The sequence below is a fragment of the Carettochelys insculpta genome, chromosome 11, assembly GCF_033958435.1.
Source record: "Carettochelys insculpta isolate YL-2023 chromosome 11, ASM3395843v1, whole genome shotgun sequence".
Taxonomy (NCBI): domain Eukaryota; kingdom Metazoa; phylum Chordata; order Testudines; family Carettochelyidae; genus Carettochelys; species Carettochelys insculpta.
In genome coordinates, this window is record NC_134147.1 from 15,799,841 (window position 1) to 15,824,348 (window position 24,508).

Here is a 24,508-nt window from a genome sequence, read left to right on the forward strand (position 1 = left end):
TAATATTTTGAACTTGTTATACAGAAGAAAGCTTGAAAGTGGGATCTGCTTAAATCCAATGAGCCAAATGCAATAGGGAACAATATTAATTTTGGCTCTTTCAAGTGGCAAGTCCCTCTGGGAGAAAAACGGTTTCATGTCACATGTGTAACACTTAGACAGTTACAGGTACCCTTTTTGAAAAGGATGGAATATGATAATACTTCCTTTTCTTTCCACAAGGAAAGCTTCAGAATTTGCCACTTAATCCCCAGTACTAGCAATGATAATTATTACACATATTACATTTCTGGATTTAACTTCAAATCCGTTTGTGCTTTCTATTGCATTTTTGCTTAAATACAACCTTTGCTCTCTTCTCAGCTGGTGTACTTTGAAATACAGTATCCACACTAGTCATCATCTGGTTAAGGTTGCCAGCTTTCTAATCACACAAACCAAACACCCCTGCCTGCCTCCCAACTCACTCGATCCCCCTCCCCCTCCGTTGCTCACTTTCACCCAGCTGGGCCAGGGAGACTGGAGTACAAGGAGTTGTATGGGCTCTGATCTGGGGGTGTGGGCTCTGGTTGGGGGGTCTAATGAGGGATTCAGGGCACAGGAGAGGGTTTTTGGCTGGATCAGGGGTTTGGGGTGTGGGGTCCTGTTAGGAGGGGAGTCCAGGCTGCGACAGGGGCCGGGTGGAATAGGGGCCTGGCAGCACTTCCCATGGCTCCCAGGAACCAGCTGCCAGGTCCTTGTGGCCCCTAAGCAGATGATGGACAGCCAGAAAGCTTTGTGTGCTGCTGTGACACCCACAGGCACCATCCCCACAGTTACGACTAGTCATGGTTCCAATGCAAGCTGCAGGGGGTGGTGCCTACAGGCACAAGGACAGCACGTGGAGCTTCCCTGGCCACTCCTGAACCTAGGGTCTGCAGAAACCTGGCAGCTGGACAATTAGTGATCCTGCCTTAGCCCTGGACCCATGCTGCACTCCTGATTGGGCTTTTCATGGTCTGATCAGCAGTGCCAACTGGAGCTGCCAGGGTCCTCTCTTGACTGGGCAATCCAGTCAAAAACCAGATGCCTGGTAACTCTACAGCTGGTGATCTGGAGCAAGGAGAGAAGCTTCCTGACTCAGATTAACAGGAGGATATAGTTATCCTGTGCATGTGTATGTATTTTGGCATGAGTGATTGGGGTGCGGGGCTGTTTTCATTTAAGGAATGATTAATCCTTTCTCCTAGAAGCCTGTAGAATGCTCTGAAATTAAGACTTCAATTATTACAGAATGAATGTTATGGATTACATCCTTTGTATTGCTCCAAAATGGTCTGCAGTCAAATTATTGCACGCCACGAGGGAATTCAACCTATGCTACATAGCTCAAGAGTCTGTCTCAGTGAGGCAAACTTTTATATGAAAAGGGCCTAATTTGGATCTCTTCAGCTCTGGCTGGACAGCACTGAGTCTCCTGATTTCACCAGCATTTACTGCCGATTTAAACCAGCTTCTTTCGGTTCAGAATTGAGACAACATGCTGGGGGGGTAACACTATTCAGAGTTGGCCTAATTCTGCTCCTATTGATGTTACTTTTGCTGGCTTCAGTGTGAACTGAGTAGGCGAATAACATGTGCCATCCTACACATCCCCATTTATTTTCTGACTCACAATCTTTTTAATTTTCCATAATTGTTGTAAGATCTTTCCATAATTTGGGAGGGGGCCCGATTCCCCCTGTGCTTACACTTCTGTTTATCCAGAGTAACACCAAAGCACTCAATGGAGTTACACTTTTAAGCCTATGAACAAGAATGGGATTAGGCCCCATGTTTGTACATTGTGCTCTGCTGTAACGTGCTCCGCTTCTTCTTCCATTCCTAGTGTTTCCCACTGCCCTAAACTACTCCTGCACAGTAGCACAAGTTAAAAATGGGCTTCACCTTATATTTCCATTTGGCTTCTGTTTTGCTCTTATTGTGCTCTCGAATTTCAAACTTCTCCACCTCATTTTGCTTATTAACAACTTCCTTATCAGGAACACTTAAAACATTCTTTGCAGCCTGTAAAAAAAAGGAAAAAAAAATATCACCACATACTCTTAAGCAGGAAGGAGATGAGCTCCAATTTTCCCAAGTTAATCACCCCTCTCCCTTTATAAACAGATTTCGGAATCATCGGGAAGATGAATATTTTACACTCAAAACTCACACTAACATTGATTCTTTTTGACACACTAGCTGGAAATCCAATAAAATATTAATGCTCAGAGAAATTAGAAAATTAGCTTTGTTTCTTCCTTGCCAAGATCACTACAAGGAATGGTTTGACCTCATGCCTGTTACTTGACAGGCATGTTTCACAAACTGCATACAAGCTACTTTTTAAAAGCCTTAATTGTTTAAATAGGGTTCTATAAGAAATCATATTAAGTAAAATGGGAGGCAACCTGGTTCCATGGAAGAACTCCCACTGATGTCAGTGGAGCCAAGATTTCAACCACTGTGTTTTTCTTTTTCCTGGATGAGCCACCTGAACATAAGCCTTCCCCCATGCTACTGAAAAATACCGAGAGACTGTAGAACAGTGTGACGCACCTTCCCCTTCTTTGGCGTTTCAATCTTTGTCAGAGCCTCCTTTGTGTGGGCCTCCAGAAGGTCCAGATTTGGAATGGCGGGGGGTGGGCTTTCCTTCACTTTCTTTCCTTTCTTCTTCCCTTCTCCCTTGACTTTTGGCGTTTTGGGCATCTTGGGGGGTTTGGGAGGCTTAGGTGGTTTGGGGGGCTTAGGAGGTTTGGGGGTTTTCACAGCTTTTGGAGTCTTTTTTTTTTGCACTTTTTCTGCAGGTGGTTGAGGGAGTGTCTCTGCTACAGGTGACGGCACTTCCTCCTTCTCCACAGGACAGATTTCCTCTCCCTTCACGCTGGCACTCATTTCCGTTTTGTTGACTTTAAACGCGTTCTGTAGTTTGGCAGAACAAGGAAACACATTCAGCTCCAACTTCCAGACTCTGCAGCATCTCCCCTTCCCCATGAGAGATAAAATGCCTGTCCCTTCAAGTAAAGGTAGGGATGTACAGGCCCAGACTGGGCGGGCAATGGAGAATACCGTAACCTACTAAAAATTACACCACGTGCCTGCCTAAAATCTTCTCCACTCCTCCTCAGTGCAAGCCTGGCCAGGACCAAAACTCCTGAAAAAATGTCCACTGGGTCTGTAATGAACACAACGGGCCACAGGTAGGACTTTCAGAAGTGCTCGGTTATGTTTTTTAATATCTGTAGGAGCCACCGTCACAAAACCTTTAAACAAGGCACTGTACAAACGTGCACTAAAACACTCTTCCTGCCCCAAAGAGTTTATTGTCTAAGTGCCATCCTCACTTGGCTCCCATTGATGTTTTATCATGGGCTACACAGGAGCACCACTAGCCCAATGCTGAGCACTTTTGAAAATCCCATCCTTTATGTCTCTTCAGTACTCCGTGGCATTGCAGCCTTCTGTAAGGCTATGCTGGAGCAGTTGATTCAGTACTGGCTCGACCAGCAGAGTGAATAACCTACATCACTGGCTTTGCTACAGTGACTGGCTTTGCCATGGAGGTCACCTATTAACAGCCCAATCAACCTGTCTGTAAAATCCTTTGAAAGAAAATCCACCTGTACGTATAAGTCATTGGTTTTGATCTCTGGTGTCCTGAAGATGACAGATCCAGTCACTGGAGATTCCCTACCTAGGACTCAGGAGACCTCCAGCTCTCCAGCATGTTCCCAGTGACCAATGTCAAGGAGGGAGACAGGTAAAAGGGGGGAGGCTGAGGTTCCCTTACATCCAGCTGATCCCCACATCCCAGAACACTTCTTCGGAGCTGCTGACAGCCAGCTCAGATCACAACTGCTCTGGCATCCATGGGACTCCAGAAAGGTAGCACAAAAGGAGCCACAAAAATGCACCACACGAGGGACTCTGGTGGAGTGATCCACAGGCACTCTGGATAAACATACTAGTTATCAGACTTATTTGTACCGGTACATTCGATTTTCAGGATGCTTGTTCCCAACAGTAAGAGCCAGTCACACCAGCTACACTTCCATGAGCAGAAAGGCTGGTTGCATGTTAAAGAAGCTAACATTAACTAGCTATATTTTAAGATGCAGAGAGTGAATATTTCCTTAGTTCGATCTCTGGTTGTTGTTTTCCCTTTTACTTTCCCAGAGAATTCCAACATGGGGGTGGGGGAGAAACTCACAGAATTAGGTGACCTTGTGTTTAAAATGCAAATCAGACATAAGACGATACATTCCAAATGAATGTGATGAATGCACCAGAACCAGGTTTCACACCCCCAGGTAAAATAAGCAGTAGAAAGCTGCCCCATTAAAAAGAACAGCTTTTATTAAAAAGAAATTATTTTCTGCTTAAGTTGTCATTCTGATTCTGGGTAAGGAGACATAAAAGGAAGAGAGATTTCAACATTAGCGACGTAAGACAAGGGAGGGAAAGAAGTGAAGGAAAACTAAATGTTTGTCTCAAAACACAATACAGAGCATCATAGCGCATCTGTCATTAAACATATGGCGCTGTTTATTATTCCACATCTATTGTAGGCCTCCCACCAAATCAATGGGCAGCGTGCGTGTGTACTAAGAGGCGTACTGTATACGGCCTGTAGGTTTGGGTATGACAGTTGTAGTAGCAATAGTAACTATTTCAGTTCCGACTAGGAAGCAGGTGAGCTCGACACTGCACCAAGTAGCAGTAGATAGGACCTGCCTCACGAGCCATCAACTTTAACCAGGCGCACAGATGAAGGTCTGGGAAGGATTGTAACACACGAGCACATGGTTCACTTTGAAGGTGGCAAACATCCTGTTAGTTCCATGATTTTTTTGTAGGGGACTGGATTTAGGTGGGGATTAGCTAAAGAGACACGAAGAGAGGCGGGTGAACAAGACAGATGCCAAGAGGAAGGGGAGGAATGAGGACAATAAGAAGGAGCAGGTGTAGAGTGAAGTTGAGGTGAAGAAACTGTGAGGCAGGATAAAAGGGGATTTGGAACAGGACAGGAGACAAAAGACCTTAACAGCATCACTGTTCCTATATTTCCATTAATTTTCCCGATAGGAACAGAATTCACTTATTCCTGAATTTTATGGTGAGGCTTACAAAAAATGCAGTTAATATTCTGGGAAGAGCACCAACCTCACTTAATCTTATTTCTTTGGCAAGGTCCTTGATAAGTTGTGCTGGTTTAAAATGCTCTGGGAGTTCATCTTCATGGTCTGCTAGAGCCTAGAACAAAATACAGCCCATGTGACATTTTCACACCCTTATTTTTACACACAAACAAAAGATGTGTCCACTGACCCACCTATATTTTCTTCTTTTTGTGCAGATTAAATAACACAATAAATAAATTAAATAACACAAACATCATGAGATGATTCCATTTAAGAAGGGACAGATATGTTTTTACCCTGTCAGTGTGTTATTTCTAATCTCTAGGGATCACAATTTATAAAATCAATAGTTCTTTTTGTACACTAACATGATTTTACAACTGTAACACTTCCTTCCTTTCCTCCCTCTGCACCTTCCTTTTGGGAATTTCATTTCCCACAGCTTCACCAGGAAGGCAGCTTTGAGAATCTCTCAGAAGAGTTTCTTAATTGAGGGTAACAGATAATCCCTTGCTACCAGAGTGGGTCCCTGGTAGCATTAATAAAATTTGCACTTGTATGCATTGTTACAACATTCCAGGCTCTGATATCAGTAACTGCACCAGCCCCCTATGCATTATTATTTGTTTGTACTTTTTTGTCCCACTGTTTCACAGCTGCTTACCCAGTAGACCAGTGGTTCTCAATCAGGGAGACAAATATGCCTGGGGGTACACAGAGGTCTTCCAGAGGGTAGGTACTCAACCCATCTGTATCAGTGTTTCTCAGTCTGGGGGTTGCTGCACCCCAGGAGGGGTCACAGGATGAGTTCAGTGGGGTCACAAGTGCAAGGTTGATATTAGGAGGTGGAAAAACAGGGAAATTCCCAAGAATCAGTGCCACAGGGCGGGGGGGAGGGGTACCATGGAGCTAAGTTTCAGGCTTCAGTTCCGCCATCTGGAGCTTGAATTTCAGACAAGGCCAACAAGTACCGGACTAAAATGTAGATGTAAGTATATTCTGACCGATGCCTCTTATAATTATACAGTAAAAATAAGAAAATCAGGTGTTGCTCAGTAAATTCTACACTGTGACACTTGCATATTTTGGAGTCATATCTTGTAAACAAATAGTTTTAACTGAGCAAAAAAGCAGTGAAGTAGCAATTTAAAGACTAACAAAATAATTTATTAGGTGAGCTTTATAAATTTTGTTAGTCTTTAAAGTGCTACTTTACTGCTTTTTTGTTTTGATAGTATGAAGACTAGCACAACTTTCTCTCTGTTACTTTTTAACTGAGGTGAAACTTGGGGTACTCAAAAACCAGATTCCTGACAGGGGTTCAGTAGTCAGGAAAGGCTGAGGACCACTGAGGCAGACAAAGAGGGTGACAGTGAGCAGAGACCAGTCTGCTCTTCTTGACACAATCACATGACCATTCTGACACCCAATCTGCATATCAAAACAAGAAGCAGTCAAGTAGCACTTTAAAGACTAGCAAAATAGTTTATTAGGTGAGCTTTCGTGGGACAGACCCACTTCTTCAGACCATAGCCAGACCAGAACAGACTCAATATTTAAGGCACAGAGAACCAAAAACAGTAAGCAAGGAGGACAAATCAGAAAAAGATAATCAAGGTGAGCAAATCAGAGAGTGGGGGGGTGGGGGGGAAGGTCAAGAATTAGATTGAGCCAAGTGTACTGGTGCCCTCATGGCCAGGGCTGGGGCCACGTCCAGCAGTTTTCCATGGCTGGAATGAGCCTCCACAGCTGGCAGCCCAAAGTGGCCAGGCTGGTGTCAGCCCAGCAGGGGACAAGGTCTGGGCAAGAGCTAACAGATATCTGGGGCTAGAGATGGGTGGGCAGCAGCAGACTGGGTGGCTGGAGAAGGGGACCTCCCTTCGTTCAGCAAATTCCATCATCCAGGACCAGTCAGGTCTCAAAGGTGAGGGATAGGGGAGGTGCAACCTGTAGCTTATGAAAATGTTCTCCACTTCACAGCTGTTGGTGGCTTATGTGCAACAACTGATGGCATTAGTTCTCCTCAGATTTTATCAGAACACGCTCAGCACAACTGAGACATGACTGGCGGACTGAGCAGAAAAGCCAAGTGCTGAATCGGTATGGAGACTGGATGAGCCTTGTACCTTTGACAGGGGGTCCTCTCGATCAGGGCTGAGCTACATCATATAAGACTGTACAATCTGAGGAAACTTGCTGTGCTTATATTGCTATTGTTCTGTTTTGTGATTTAACAGAGGAGTTCTGAGGACTCATTTAAAGCTGCTCTCCTCTCACTTAACACTCATGTAAATCAAGAATAACATCAGGAAGGTTAACTGAGATGTAACTGGTGTATCTGAGGCTGTGTCTAGATTGAAGAGATCTGTTGGCAAAAGATATGCAAATTGAGCAATGTATTTGCATATCTCTTGCTGACAGTTCTGTTGGGAGAGGCTTTCCTGACATTTGGCCCGTCTACATGGGGACAAATGTCAGGAAAACCCTCTCTGCTGACACATCCCTTCTCCCAGTGGAACTAGGATGACTGGGATGTCAGCAGAAAGCTCCTGGAGTGTCAGACTTCTGTTGGGAGATCTCTGAGCTCCCACCAGAAGCCTGCACTCTAGACATATCCTGAGAGGAGATTCAGGCCTGCAAGTTCTTGAATCTTTTGAAGGCTTCTCTAGCTGCAAGGCATATGTCTTGTCAATCCTTGGGTTTCAAGAAGCAGCAACAACTTCAGTTTTATGCACATCATTGTAGACCTGACTTATTTTTGTATCTCAGGCCAACAGGTGCTCCACTATGAAGATGAGCCCCTCTCTAAAATAAACCAGAATTAGTGGTATTGTTATTTTTATTCTTCTCTCTTTTTCTTTGTCCTTGCTAGAACACAAACCAAATGAATCAAAATATTTAAAAAAAGAAAAGAAAAGAAAAGAAAAGTATTTTCCTACCTGTTTTTTAGTCCATGACCTGAAAGCACCATTAAGAATTTTTGCCCCTTGGACTAAATGAGAAGGCGGCTGCTGCCCAGCTTTGTGCAATCCTAAGCAAAAGAAATAATCAATGACATTCAACCAATTTTCTATCTAAAATGCTTTATTAAAAATGGCTAGTTGTGTACTGAGGTGAGGGGTGAACAGGTATTTGGAGCCAATAGGCTGTACTCACGGAAAACAAATCATATCTATAACATTTAGGCTGCGTCTACACGTGCACGCCACTTCGAAGTAGCGGCACCAACTTCGACATAGCGCCCGTCACGTCTACACGCGTCGGGCGCTATTTCGAAGTTAACTTCGACGTTAGGCGGCGAGACGTCGAAGCCGCTAACCTCATGAGGAGATAGGAATAGCGCCCTACTTCGACGTTGAACGTCGAAGTAGGGACAGTGTAGATGATCCGCGTCCTGCAACGTCGAAATTGCTGGGTCCTCCATGGCGGCCATCAGCTGGGGGGTTGAGAGATGCTCTCTCTCCAGCCCCTGCGGGGCTCTATGGTCACTGTGGGCAGCAGCCCTTAGCCCAGGGCTTCTGGCTGCTTCTGCGGCAGCTGGGGATCTATGCTGCAGGCACAGGGTCTGCAACCAGTTGTCAGCTCTGTGTATCTTGTGTTGTTTAGTGCAACTGTGTCTGGGAGGGGCCCTTTAAGGGAGCGGCTTGCTGTTGAGTCCGCCCTGTGACCCTGTCTGCAGCTGTGCCTGGCATCCCTATTTCGATGTGTGCTACTTTGACATGTAGACGTTCCCCCGCTGCGCCTATTTCGATGTTGGGCTGAGCAACGTCGAAGTTGAACATCGACGTTGCCGGCCCTGGAGGACGTGTAGACGTTATTCATCGAAATAGACTATTTCGATGTCGCAACATCGAAATAAGCTATTTCGATGTTGGCTGCACGTGTAGACGTAGCCTTATAGTAATTGCAAGTATATTTACTGTGTCTTAATCTGTTCCTCAAGCAGCTTCTACTCTGCTCTGTTCCTGTACATCAGGTTTCTATCTGAGTTTACAATTGAAATGAACTGATTCCCAGTTAGCTCAAATTAATCACCAAGTGTGTAAACACTTGTCTGGACATCCCACTAACACTGGTCCTGAGACATGGAACCTTTCTGGCTCATATCAGTGATTGGACTCCCATTTGACTATGGCAGGTTTTAAAACAGGCCTTGTACATCTGCTGCTGTCTTCTACTTCTGCTAGAATTAAATGATATTATCAACAGTTATGGTCACTCTCAATACAAAATTAGTATCTAAAATACTTCATTAAAGAGGGCTGCCGAAGAGTAGATGCCTATAATATACTGCTTTCAACAGGTAGATAATTTATCTTTTCTCTTTGGCCATGTCTACACTTCCCCTTCCTTTTGGAAGGGGTATGTAAATACTGCCGAACAGAAATGCTAATGAGGGGCTGATATGAATATTCAGTGATTCATTTGCATAATGGCAGCCACCTGGAGCTTCAAAAGTGCTGCTTTCTAATTGAAAACTAGCCGTGAAGATGGGGTTCCTTTAAAAGTGAACCCCAATTTCGAAAGCACCCTTCTTCCCAATAAATAAAACTACTTTGTGTGTCTGTCTGCCTGTATAATGCAGGGATGGGTAATAAAAGAGCAACAGCCCAACAGCATTAGACCTCGGCAGGGCCGCCACCAATAAAGTGACCTCTGCCTCCTCAGGTATCAAGCAACTGCAGTTCTCATTGTCCACGGATAACCCTTCATAGCCAGTAGGAGCGGTTGAAATTGGTATGGAGTGAGACATCACTTTCCATCGTTGCCATTGGCCACAAACAGCAATCCGTGGTCATCGAGAGCTGCAATCACCCAATAGCAGTGGAGGCTCAGGTAAATATACAGGTGAGGGCCGACCAGGGACTAACTGTGGTGGACCAGATCCAGCACAGAAGCCAGCATTTGCCCACCCCTGGAGTGTAAGGCATGTCTGCACATAATGCATCTGTTAACTTTGAAACAATAAAGTTTAGTAGCTCCTGCGACCTCAGAAAACTTTGCTCTTCAGAACCTGCAGAAGTCACACTGATGTTCCCAAATGACTGGATTCTGCTGCCCATGCAGCTAGATGATTAGCACTTTGCTGAACAAGCAGTTCTATTAAAATCGGCGCAGCACTTCAGAAATGAAGCATTACGCAATGTAAGGTAGGCAGAATTTGGCACTAATTTAGACAGGTCATCAGAGGGCATGAGTGCAAACCTGGCACGTAGACTCTGGGGAAAAGCTCTTGTACCCTCCCAGGGGATTTAAGTTACAACGCAATTGTCCTGGGATACTATTAGCCGGACCTGAGCTCTGTCTTAAACTCTGCTAAACTGTTTGGGGTCTTAGCATAGATAAGCAACAGAGATGAGCTCCTCTCAGCACCACGAAATGTACAGTAAACTCTGTCTTAAGTGGCATTCTATCATCCAAAAGTTTCAAATAACTGGCATTTTAACCTTAAGTAAATTTTAGTTATGTTTTCCACAAGTACAGTATAGTGAAAGTACATACAAATAAATACAGTAAATACAGTATAAGTTTACAGTGCACAATACTATTGTTATTGGTAAATAAAGTACTCCACATACATTTTTGTTTGTTTCTTAATATGTAATCTTGGGGGTTTTTTTGTTGTTGTTTTTTTGGTATTATACACTGCTAGGTATCCCTCTCTTTTGTCTAGAATACTTGAATATCTAGCAATCTCCTGGTCCCAGGACTGCTAGATATGAAAGAGTTTACTGTAATAAAGCCTTTAAATGAATGGTAGGGGGAATTACTGTACTATAGCTGACACGGTTATCCTACTAGGTCAGATAGGACCAAAGTCAACTAGTATTTTCCAAATTGGTGTGTGTACTTTTCAGCCCATCCACCAGCTGATCTACCATTTTTCCTTACCTTCTGTCACTATCGTAAGTAAATTATAACAACTTGATTCTGCAAGATCAAAAACTAGAGATTTTGGCCTCTGCCCATCTTTTGGCCTTCCCTCCAAGCAGAAAATAATGGTAACTCTATCTTCACCTAACCATGGCTGAGAAAACAGAGCGCACAGAACAGTGTTTTACCTTTGAATGTCTCTAGCAGATGCTTTCCCATATACCAACATGCAGTTTCAAAGTTTGGAAACTGGGTTAGGCTGACAATTTTCAACCGCCTTTCCACTTCATACGCTCTGTGATACAAAGCAAAAATGCAAGGGTGATGGACTGCAAGCAGCATTATGAGCAAAAGTATAGCTCTTTGACATGCTAGAATGCAAACGTCTTTGGATTTATTTTCCAGATTTCTATTTTCAATCAACTAGACTGGAATCAATCCTAAAACACAATGCTAAAATAACACAAGTAAAAAGACATAGTAAATTAAGGATGGAAAATGGTCTCATTGCAGGATTTATCTGACCTCAGAAAAGACCTTTACTATTGGTAAGGTCTCCAGCTGGGCCATTGGAAGGCCACATTCAGAAGGTTGCACACTGTGGTTTGAGGTGCACCTCCTGCAGTGATGTAGCCTATTTATCTGGTGCCTTCATGTGTAAAATAAAACAACATACTCTGTCTCCACTGCAACAGGAGACCATATTGGCAGCACATGGAGCCGTACCTAGCCAGCTCACCAACTGATAGCACTGAATCTGTGGCAGCACAGACTTCCGGAGGAGGCTACACAAGCCCACATGGAAGCCTGGTAATTACTTGGGTGGTTACCCCCATGTTGAAGACCATATGTGGCAGCTTCTTCATTATTGGAGCACAGACTAGCAAGATCAACAGCATAGTGCCAGGTAAACATGGTTCAAAAGTGTTTACCCCATTTACTTTTCATGCGGAGGATACGAAGTTTAGTTTAGGTTCATTCACTCACTTTTTTTTGTTACCTCTAGACCACTGACCAGCTAGCCTGGATGTGTCTACGTATCTGCAGTTAAATTCCACAATCCAAGTGCAGGCATACCTTTAGATACCCCTAATCTGGCCAAATGGAAGTAATGTCTTGGAGAGTCCGAGTGCACGTGAGTATAAAAAAGTAGAAGTGTCTAACTTTTGCATTGTTTTTGAATTTGGCCCATATCATGCATGAATATAATTACAGGAGAACCCTGATTATCCAACCTTTGATTGTCCGACATTCTGTTTATCTGCAACGATGAATATAACAATTTTTAAGAATGTTTGTATTGTGTTTTCAATGGAATTAGTAAAAAACTGAGTTGACAGATATTTATACCCATTTTTCGTTAGTATTCTGTATTATCCAATATTTCTGCTATCTGACCATCCTTCAGTCCCGTTTAGGTCAGATATACAGGGTTCTACTCTATTAAATAATTTAAGCTAATTCTTAAAAGAGAATATGGCTCAATTCATGGGTTTTTTGACCTGTAATGGAAATCAAAATTACTTACAACTAAAAATCATCCTAACTCAAAATTTCAGATATCCAATCAACAAATTATTCCAAAAACAGAAGCTATGTCTGATGTCAAACTATAGATAAAATTGGTAAGGTATAGTTAAAAACAGACAAAATACCTCATCTGCATTTCAACACTTAGGCTATGTAGAAAATGTCCTGCAAATGCTAGGCAGTCTACGGGCGTGAGCGTTGCATAAATCCAACCTATAAAAGACAGAGAAACAAAGGAGACACTTTGAATAAAACCATCAGCCCTGATAATTTGTTAAGAGCATGTTGCTGCAATCCAGGCTATCTCATTTCCTCGACGGCCATCCAGAGCATGGACCCAACTCAGCCCTTGAGTGAGCAAAGCGTTTTCTGTTGGACAACTACATGCTTAGATCAGGGCTGAAGTGGTCCCCATTGCTTACACTCTACATAAGGGCCTGATCTTGTATGGTGCGGAGCACCTTTAATTTCCATAGGAGGCTTACTGATAACTTCAGTAGCAAGATCACAGAGAGAGGAAAGATGTTGCACAGATTGTTTGGAGAACAATTGTTTTACTGTTCATCTGAAAAACAGCAGAGACAAAGTGGTACCATCAAGTATAAAAACTCCCAAGTGTTGACAACTCCCGATAAGGGTTTCAAGTACAATGCTATGAACAGGTGTTTTCCAAATCCTTATTTTCATACAAAAACCCACCCTCACTTAACCTCCCTCTCATAGTGGATTGTATAAATTGCAGAGTGTTTACTCCACCAGTTTCACATAAAGTCATCAGGAAAACACCCACTTTCCCCTTTTTGGAGTCAAAGCAAAATTCAAGTGCGTAACTGAGTCTAGCAACACACAGAGAAAGAAATAGGGATACTCTCGATGCTGCCCGTAAGGTGTGAGTGCAAGGATTAATATTCTTATTATTAATTATTTGTGTTAATGCAGCACCTAGAGACTGCAAATTAAACAAAGGCTCCACTATGCTAGCCACACTTATTACTGAAATTAAGGCCTCTCAATACCTTTTTTCAATCTGAACATTTCTCTTTCACAGATGGAAGAAACGTCACAGTCCATCCTGCTAATAGTGCAGGATTGTCACCTCTGGTAGATTTTCTAATGCCTCGGCCAGTCCCATTTTAAATGGCTTCCCTCACTGCCCTCAAGAGGGTTTTCAACCATTCAAAAAATGTTTCTGATTTTCAGACAAAACACTGCACTTTGTTCAACTTAGTCCAATTACTCCTAGATCACCTTAAATAATTCCTCTTTCTCCCAGGAGCTTATTTCTTTTAAACAGTGGAACAGTACAATACTCTTTGGTCCGAATTTGCTTTCCTTTTTACCTCCTCAGCACTAGGAAAGACAACACTGCATGGGGCTTGTCTACACTCAGTGGAAGATCAATGCTGCTGTGGTTGATCTTTTGGAGTTCAATTTAGCACGTCGAGAGAAGAGTTTCTCCTGTCAACCTCCCACTGTGGGTATGGCAGGAAAAAGCGACCTCATAGTGGGAATTGCATATTTTAGGTCAACTTTCTCCCCAGCGTAGACATACCCTAAAACTGGCCACATTTTTCAAATTCTGAAGGAGGGATCACATGGCCCACAGTTTCTGCTTCTCTAGTGGCAATCCTGATTCAGGAAAACAAGCCTAAGGACTGCCCCAAACAGGAAAACTTTCCCAGGCAGTCCAGTGGTTAATGTGCTGGCCAAAGAACTGGGAGATCCAGGTTCACTTTCCAGCCCTGCTACAAGCTTTGTGTGGGACGTTGGGAAAGGTGTATAGATGCCATTTCTCAGTCCTGTAACTGGAAAACGCTTCCCTTCCTCACAAGGGTGTTGGGAGGCTCAATAACCTATAGATTGTGAGGTGCTTTGCTCACATACTACAGTAAAGGAAGCCAGACATTTATGTAAAATAGATTTTCTATGCTGAGGCCTCTTAATTCTTGCTCCCTTCCCAGACTTTTGCTTTACGGGACAGAAAGCAGAGGACCATAGAGCTCAAAGTATTCATTGCTCAGCAATGAAATGACAGACAAGCAATAAGCCTCCCTGGTTTAAATTATACGAATATCTGCTGTACAGCATGCATCATGTAAATGACAATAAAGCAAGGCACACAGAATCTCTGCTTCCTCTGATGAGGTCAATTGAGTAAGTACATGAAATAACGTTTTTCCCCAGAGAAGAGAATAATTTATAATTAGGCAAAACTTGCACGCACAATGCACCGCTTGTTTTTAATATTCCAGAGAACCCTCTATGTAGATCACCTTTAGCAACCTACTCACCTGATGGGATAAAAAGCGTTTGTCCTTGCTTAACTGTGCATTTATAACACTTATCCACTTGGTCTGCAAAAAACATCTCACTGTGATTTGCTGCTGACTGCCAGCGTTCATACAGGGAAATGTTTGCAGTGGCTGGTTTGATGAGATAAAATATCTTTTCTCCCTGATTTGGGGAAAAAAAAATCAGTTAGCAACTAACATGGAAACTAAACAGAATGGCTGTTGGAGTACATATTTGAACATTATTTAAATAAGGTTTGATAGATAATTGTGGATAGAATCCTAGTAGAGAGACACAACAAAAAAACAAATCATATGTTTACAAAGTTCTTTACTAGTAGGTACTTGCCCAGACTTTGGGACAGATGGAAAAGACCTACTACACAAGAATAACAGCAGAATATAATAATACTAACAAAGGTTACATTTATGGAGAGATTTATACTTAGGATATGTCTACACTTGGGAATAAAATCAAATTTATTAAAGTTGACTTTTTAACACTAGATTTTATAAAGTCAAAGATGAGTGTCTCAACCTGCTCACAAAGTCAACTGAGTGCATCCCCAATAGATTGCCTCACATTAACATTACATTAACCACAAGGGGTACTTCTCTATCATGTTGCAGGTACTGGTGGATCACAAAAGTCGTTTCACCAACAACAACATGGGGTGATGAAGAAGGGTGCATGAGGTGCAAATCTTCAGGAATTCTGGCCTGTTTAGAAGACTTCAGAGTGGTACTTTCTTCCCAAACCAGAAAAATCAATATTGGGGACATGGAAATGCCCACAGTTACTCTTGTTGACCCTGCTTACCCCTTGTTCCCTTGGCTCATGAAGCCATACACAAGCACCCTGGACCCCAGTAACAAGCTCTTCAACCACAGGCTAAGCATGTGTGGAACGGTGGTAGAATGTGCCCTTGGCCATTTAAAAGCCAGGTTCAAGTGCCTTCTGACCCACGCAGACCTCAGTGAAGAAAACATTACCCTTGTCACTGGGGCCCACTGTATTCTTCATAATATCTGTGAGGTGAAGGAGGAGAATTTCATGCCAGTGTGGGGGGCAGACACAGATCTCCTGGCCAGTAATTATCAGCAACCAGCCACAAGAGCAAACAGGAGAGCACAGAAAGATGAAATGAAAATCAGGGATGTCTTGAAAACCAAGTTTATGGGTGAGTGTACAGAGTCCTGAGTCTCCTGCCATTAACTAGCATGTGCCCCACCCCACCCCACAAAATACACACACTCTCATGCTGTTTCCCTGCCCTTTATGAAACAGCCTCCAACTGTGTGAAAACCCTCACTACCACACCCAACCCCAAAGCATGGACTGCAAAGTATGTTAACTAATGAAGTTTATCATCCTGCTGAGCAACACTTACTGAGGAGTCCGTGCGTTTTTTGGGCGGAAGAGGTTGGGTCTGTCCCCAGAATAGCATGAAGCTCATCATAATAGCAGCTTTTCTGGGGAGATGACCCAAACTAACCACTAACTTCTTTGCTCTTTTGGTAATTCTGCCTGAGCTCCTTGATTTCAACACAACCCTGCTGAGCGTCCCTGGCATACCCTCTCTTAATCATGCCTTATGGTATCTTTCCATAAATAGTGGCACTTCTTTTGCTCCCTTTGAGCTGCACGAAGATAGATTCTTCCCCCTACACTGCAATGAGGTCCTGGATCTCCGGGTGGCTCCATGGTGGGGCTCTTTTGTGACCCTGGGAACTCATGGCTACTAGATGTGCTGAAGAGGTGTGCTCCTGGTATCTGCTCTCCATGCTGGCCAGAAAGGAAAGGAAATGGATTCAAAATTCCTGGGCTGATGACCACTGCTTCCTGTCATCTACTTCCTGCTCACCTGGAAAGCAGCAGAGGTGAAGTGATGACCAGAAAACGACACATTGACGGGCACTGTGGGATAGTTTCGGAGGCCCATAAAATAGATTTTAATAACACTGCTGTCTGCACTTGCATAAGTCGATATTAAAAATTCAATTTTCGGAGTTACTCCCGGTGAAATTGGCACTACAAAAGTTGACCTTCAGAGCCCCTTAAAATCAACACATTGAGTGCTGTGGTGAAGACGGTTTCCAAAATCAACCTAAGATCCTTAAATTTGATTTTATCCCCTAGTGTAGACCAGGCCTTACAAAGCGCTACACAAATATTAACAAATTAACCTACATTCAAGTTCTCTGAAAGAGATGATTTAGGCAATTTATACATTATGGACCAGATCTTTGGTGTAAACTGGCACAGCACCAACTAATGGCACTACACTAACTTACAAGAGGTGAGGACCTGGACCTATATTTTTATTCACTGTTACCCTTTATCTTAGACAAACTGCTGAGCAGTATTTCATCATTGTTTAAGAACTGAACCGGTTGTTAAACGGGAAGTAAAACATAACTCCTTACTTTCAACACGTGGTACCAAGCCGATGCTCCTCCAGAGTCTATGTGAAAATCTGTGTAGCTGTCCTTCACACATATCAGACAGTACTTGGTCACTTTTGGTTTTGCAAGCAGAGCATCATCAGGCCAATAATTCTCCACCCAAGACAACTTTTTCACAATGTCAGGCGGTTCTACAAAACTGGACATTCTTAACAGAGGAAATACAAAAAAGTTTTAAATAAAGATCAAACTAAACATCATGTACAGGAAAGAATGGCTGGATTCTGATCTCAGTTACATCCATCTGAATCTGGAGTAACTCCATACCTATAAATGGATTTACTCTAAATTATGAGCAAAGTAATTAAGATCAGAATTTGACCAGGCACAAGGAAAATATACTTTTACAGTATGCTGAGAAGTGTTCAGAAGCAGACACTGGTGGGGTTTCAATCTCTTTGGGAAACATGATGACCCTTTAGTGATCTGTGCATTTGATCTGGTAGCATTATTAAAATTGTTCAAATAGCTCCTGGCTTAGAGCGCCAATCTTGTGATGTTTAGGGGTAGTGGCTGTATGGTGGCATACAGTGAGCATGCGACTTTTTTTTGTCATGTCTCAGAAGAGCTCACGTGGGCTGAGAAATCAGCCCTTGGTACCAATGTGCCTATAGGGTCTATGCACAGCAATCAGCTTGTCTAACCTTGCCCCAAACATCGAAGAGGGCATGGTAATCAGGGTGTCAGGAGATTACCAATGAAGTGCTGTGGTGAATATGCAGCACTTCATTAGGCTAATTCTCCCCCACGGCAACTTCGAAGTGTCAAACTTCGACATGCCTACCGCTGCATGCGTGCTGGCACTTTGAAGTCTGACACTTCAAAATTGCCATGGGGGACTATGAGCCCAATGGCGTGCTGCATATTCACTGCAGCACTTCATTAGTAATCTCCCATCACCCTGATTGCAATGCCTTCTTCGAAGTTGGGGGCAAGTGTACACCCAGCCTATGTATCTATGCACCATTGTGTCTATGCACAGCTCTCCATTCTTAATACAAACAATGAGGCTTGAGCCAGTTCTGGACTGTGTGATTTCTCAGGAACTTCAAACAAGGAGGAAGTATTACTTGGGGAGATCATTTGAACACATTAAATCACAAGCTGACATGAAAAACTGTAAAAGTGAACTAGTGCAGGAGCTAAATTAACCTTTTACTTAAACCAAGTCAATACTTAGAACAAAGATTTGTTTTACCAACACAGGTCATTTGCAAATGTCACTTAAATGAGAGGCTCTGAATGTCAATCTAAAATTTATGTTCCCACTTGCCACACGTGCCATTTGTACTCTCCATCAGAGCCTGATAACATCGTTCCGGTTAAAATGGCAGTGAACGATGATGTCTGAGAGCCAATTTAGATGTCAACATCTTTGCTGAGAAACAAAATATTTGATAGCTGATGTCTAAATCAGCAGAATATGAGTGATGTCTGTAGCAATAAAAACCTCCCATCACTGTTGTCTCTCAAAAGTAGGAAGCTGTAAAACCCTTCTTGAAAATACTTATAATCATTGACCTCTGAAATTACTTTAGATTTTCCATGTGGAAACAAGATCAAATCACTAAAACCGTAAATACATGGTGAGAAAATGATGGATATTGAAGGAAATGAACTCGCAATTATTTTTCAGCCTTTTTTCTTAATTGTTGTTTTATCTTTTCAGCAAGATGAGATGTTCTCCTAAAATTACAACTGTTTATTTTTCTCCTGAAAGTCATCATTTTCTGTGTAGTGAAGACAATGAGAAGTCCTGTGGAACCTTATAAACTGACAGGTTTTTTTTTTGGAGCTTTAGCTTTCGTGGGCAAAGACCCGCTTTGTCAGATGAATGACAGGCTAAAACGGCTACCCCTCAGATACTTGTCACCATGCAAGGCTGTGTAGTATAGTGGTCTTTTCCCAGTGACCCTTTCTTTATACATAATGTCTAGATTATCCAGCAACATAAGAGAAATCTAAAAGATTCATGTGGCCTCATAAGGATCAGAACAGCATAAATTAATCTCCCCCACTGAAATTATACCTGGCGTAGAATCTCACTCCAAATCCTGAATATGTTTACATAAACCAAAAAGCTTTAAATTTGTACTTTCAGGCATAGAGGAGACTGTTAAGCAGTGGGGTCAACAGCTTCCATGGGCCAGGGGCAAGGTAGGTGGGGAGCCCCACTCAGTGCCCTGGAAGGGGTGGGGCCAAGGGTGGAAGTGGAAGCCCAGGGGCATTCAGAACCTCAGTGTCACCTGGACTGTGGTGCTGGGCCCCTCCCAGCCACCACCTCACTGCCATGCACAGCAATGTTGCCATGATACTTCAAAGGGACCCAGGGGAAACTGCCCTTTTTGCCCCACTATTCGGGGGCCTGCTGTTAAGAGCATGAAATTCAACATGAAACGTGACAGAGAATGGGAGACTCCCCACCTCAGAGGCTTATAAAGCAGAAATTCATTCAATCACTAAATTTTGCAGTTGGTTTGCCACATAGCTACGGTATCATAGCTTCAAATCAGTGCTTTGGCAGGCATACATATTTCAAGACAACTAACAAACACCCATGCTCAAATCAGCATCACCATCACCCAAGGTCAAAGTCAGGACAGACCTGAAGCAAAAGGCTGTGTCTAGACTGCCGAGAGCTGTCCGCAAAAGATACGCAAACCGTGCAACACATTTACATATCTCTTCCCAACAGTTCTGTCAGGAGAGGCTTTTCTGACATTTGGCCCATTCACACAGGACCAAATGTTGGAAAACCACCTCTGTTGACACATCCCTTCTGAGAGATCTGCAGCTGGGAAGCCTGCAGTCTAGACACAGATAACAAGGTTACCTGCAAACAGAGCAGCAGAGGCATTCGCATCATCTATGAAATCCCCAGACTATGTTCACTTTAATCCTACTCTCATTAATCCCTGATTTAAAATAAACCAGAATAACTCCCATGTATAATGTTTAATCCAAGTGGAGTTGCACTGAATTTTTACATGTATACTGAAATCAGAATCTGGCACAGTGTCTGCAGATGCCTATGATGGCTTTAATTAACACTTGTCAATGACTTGCCTACCCACCATTTTAGTACTTGGCTCTTAAGGGTACACACAAAATTATAAGCAAGGAAAACAGACTGATGGTAACATTTTCAAACATGATGAAGTGACAAGGAGTTCAAGTTCCATTGACTTTCATATGCTTTGCATTTCATCTTAAAGCAGATGTCCAAAGACCATTTTCCCCTTTTTATTCTGGTTTTGTTAAATTTAAAAAAAAATAAAATAAAAAGTCTTATAGGCTTGGAAACAGGACGTATATTTTGATTCTGTAAGGTTCAGTATTGTGGTAAGAGTAAATTCAATTCAAGAGCAAAAAGATTTCAACTAAACACTTTACTAACAGTGCAAAAGTCCTTTATTCGCTCTCCCTTGCTCTGAAGTAAAGAATTCAGGAAGCACATGGCTGATAGTAGATGAATGATGCACCCCAAATGATGTATTTTAGAGAGTTTGTCTATTTGATGAAGAACTCCTCCTAAATGATAAGCGCTAGGACCACCAAATTCGGTATGCAACTTTCTCTTATCATAATTTAAAGCAAAAGAGAAGTTTGGTAGTGCAAGGAAGACAGAGTGCACCTGAAATGGGATTGCTTCTCATTAAACAATACAGAAAAGAGAAAAAAATCATGAAAGCAAGTACAGTCTGGCATCACTGTGCAAATGTTGAAAGAGACTGCACCAAGATGAGCCACAAAAATAGGATGAACCTGGAATAGGATGGCTTCTGAGTAAAGCTTACAGAAAAAACATCAAAGGGAGAAATTTGGAGAAGGGCTCTGTTTTGCCACAGGCTAACCAATACTTAAGACTTGAACACCAGGAAAGAAGTGTTATTGGAAACCAAATTGACAATAGATGTTTTTTTGATAAAACTTAACAAATGATGGGATGAAGAAAAAGACACTTGATGGAATGCCCATTGAAAAAAGTACTAAAAAAATTAAAACAGAAACATTTTAACAATTCCTTTTCTTAAGAAATCCAAAACAAAAATTAAAATAATAAAATTAACACTGTATCTTCGAAAAATACAAATCATTTAAATAAAGCATGTGCATTTTCCTTTTATATTAAAAAAATAAACAAATCCTGAGTTAAGGAACCGAGCAATGCCTGGTAAATATGCTAGTGACTGTGCTATTTATTAATTTCACATTGACAATCTGCTTGGTGCACTCAAAACTAGACACTTGTCCAGAAGAGCTCTTACATTTGTAATTTTTCTCTAATTACAATTTTTATGTCTCTGAAGATTCCTGTCCTCTCAGACACAAACCCACCCCAACTCCATCCCTTGAGAAGTTCATGTGGAGGACTCTGGTAATCTACACACTTGTGTATGTATCAAATGGGTACCTGCGTTAACCTGTATCCACAAAAACAACAAGGAGTCCTGCAGCACCTTAAAGGCTAACAGATTTATTTGGGCATAAGATTTCATGTGCATAAACTCATTTTGTCAGAGGAATCATGTATAAATTGTTGCATCTGACAACGTGTATTTTTATCCATGAAAGTTTACATCTCTCTGTGGTTTCATTATGCTTTTGCCTGGTCTCTTTTTCTGTCATCCAGACAATAATCATCTACTTTCATATCAGTATCCAATGTGATCTCAGAAATGTGTAAGGTCCACTGCTTTGTACCTTGCATAGCTGTTTATGCAAAGTGACTGTACAGTGCTGTTGTTTTTACCTAGTAGCATGTTATGGTGTACAGCTTTATCTACATGGAAAAAAAAATTTGGAATAACCAAATGTGGGAATTTAAGCTGATACTATAAGACCAGTATATCTCCCCAGGTCATATTAGGTTTAGATTATGTCTCTTGGGAGGGAATTAAGACTCACTGAAAAAAAGGCATTCATACTCCAGAACAGGATCCACCTGGGGAGTTTTAGCTGTATAACTACACCGGTGTAATTGCTAAAATGTTCTCACAAAGAGAATCCTAAATGACTACACAAGGGGCAAGGCAGCAGAGAATCAGACTTATTGGGCTTGTCTACACTAGCTCCCTACTTCAAAGGGAGCATGGTAAGTAGGGTGTTGGGAGTTTATTAATGAAGAGCTGTGGTACACATGCAGCTCTTCATTAAGCAAATTCCCCCCCAATGGCAACTTCTAAGTGTTCAACTTCGAAGTTCCGGCTCGCATCTAGCCACGGCTAACCCGGCAGTGCTTTGAAGTGCCCGGTCTATTTCGAAGCCCCTTTACTCTGAGTAAAGGAGTAAAGGGATTTCAAAGTACGCCAGGCACTTCCAAGTACCGGTGGGTGAACCGCGGCTAGACACGAGCCGGCACTTTGAAGTTTAACACTTCGAAGTTGCCGTGGGGGGGGAATTTGCTTAATGAAGTGCTGTGTACGCACTGCAGCACTTCATTAATAAACTCTCAACACCCTACGTACCATGCTCCCTTTGAAGTAGGGAGCTGGTGTAGACAAGCCCACTGTGAAATCAGCAAGCTGACACCACAGCGCCTCCTCCTGCAGGGAACCTGCAAGAGAGGCCAAACGGGACTCAAGACTCCACCACTTTTAGGACAATATGGTCTCCAAGGGCAGTAATTCCATATTGCCTCTTACCTTGTATCTGAAAATTCCAAGTTAGTGACATTGAGAACTCTTTTCCTGTTGGTGCTGTAGTAGTAATCTACAAACTCCTTCAGCTTCATCTTGCAGTCTTTCTGTTTGGTGACATCGGTAACATCAACACTCCTCTCAGGTCCTAAGACATGAATGTAAGAGGAAAATGGGAGTTCTGGATTACTAGGAATGCAGGACTAGGCCCATTCTGTACAAGGAGTGAGTGAAAGAAAGTTTCTAGAAGCACCTTAACTTCTGCCTTTCTCAACTGTTTCACATTCACAAATGTAACTTTAAGGTTATATTAACAATAGATTTTGTATTTATCTCCTCTGAGCTTTTCATTTTAAGAGACTTCATATGAAAAAGATTAAGCTTAGGTTAGTTTTAATCTCTCTACTTATTTCATTATATAATTTCCACAGTAGTATAATCAAAATCCTATGGAAAGACACAATGAAATAGCTCTGCTAAACCAAACCTATTTGATTAACTAATATTGACATTTTCCTATCACACTGTATGATACAAGGATAGTGGGGATATCATACAGCACAGCTCATTTCCCAATTGTTTCTTATTCCTAATGTTATTCTAACACATTTTTAATTTGGCAAACTGAACCATATGTTAGTTACTGATGAAGACTGGCCACACAGAATTGTTCCCATTTCTTAAGTCAAGTCATTTGGAGTAACAGGTGCCCCTAAAAGAGTATTGCTTTGTTTTTTTGTTTTTTTAAAGACTACTAAAAATAAAAAAAATAAAAATCAATCTTTTCTCAAACACAGAAAACAAGTCACCAGAACTTCCATTCTGCCTTTAATCTAAAGGAAACTGGGCCTGATTCAGAACTCCAGTGCTAATGCTAAGCAGCCGTAACTCAACAGAAGCTGGTGGAGCTACTCAGGTAAAAATGGTGTGAATGAGGAAAGTATCAGCCGCGTGAGCTTTAGTAACAATCCTTAATGAATGCCCGTTTTTAAGCTAACAAGTTACTATTTTCTCTATTCTGCTGTTCTGAAAAGTGACCCTGCTAGCCTATATTTCAGGGAATATTATGTGTGTAGTCTTAATTTTCTTTCCCAAGGTCCCTGTTTAGAGCTTTCACATTTTGGCAGATACAGAATAAATCTGTTCTTTAGTCACAACATGGCTCTCAGTGCATAAGCCCAACAGAGTAACAACCTGTCTGGCTCCTTGGTTTTCACAAACTGCTTTCTCCTATGCTGCTTCTTAAATAGACTCTGGGTCCTATGGAAACCTTCCAGGCAATTGGTTAAATCCCTCCCTGGTATAACCCCAAAGCCAGTTATACTAATGTTACACCAGAAATTTGTCCCATTCTCTATAGAAATCAGTTCCAGCTTGCATATTAAATAGCCCATATTCCTCTCCTCTTTGGCATTTTATTACAGAGCTTTTTGTATGCTGGGAGGCTGGATTGTTTTAGCTAGAGCCTGGGAGAAAACCAGCAGATGCTACAGAATACTCAGGTCACACAGTAAAATCTGCTAAGGACAGCAGATGGACAAGCAAA

At 42.2% G+C, this 24,508-nt stretch overlaps 1 protein-coding gene across 1 annotated transcript in view; it reads right to left on the reverse strand.

Moving 5' to 3' along the window:
• PHF2 (PHD finger protein 2) overlaps positions 1–24,508 on the reverse strand; it is a 192,611-nt gene that overhangs the window by 40,527 nt on the left and 127,576 nt on the right. Inside the window, exons 5-13 of the mRNA XM_075004894.1 lie at positions 22,969–23,110; positions 17,285–17,471; positions 14,858–15,020; positions 12,692–12,779; positions 11,225–11,331; positions 8,102–8,193; positions 5,185–5,274; positions 2,581–2,943; positions 1,927–2,046 (exon numbers count right to left, since the gene is read on the reverse strand). Of these exons, the coding sequence (XP_074860995.1) occupies positions 1,927–2,046; positions 2,581–2,943; positions 5,185–5,274; positions 8,102–8,193; positions 11,225–11,331; positions 12,692–12,779; positions 14,858–15,020; positions 17,285–17,471; positions 22,969–23,110 (1,352 nt within the window). The remainder of the gene's footprint in view (positions 1–1,926; positions 2,047–2,580; positions 2,944–5,184; positions 5,275–8,101; positions 8,194–11,224; positions 11,332–12,691; positions 12,780–14,857; positions 15,021–17,284; positions 17,472–22,968; positions 23,111–24,508) is intronic.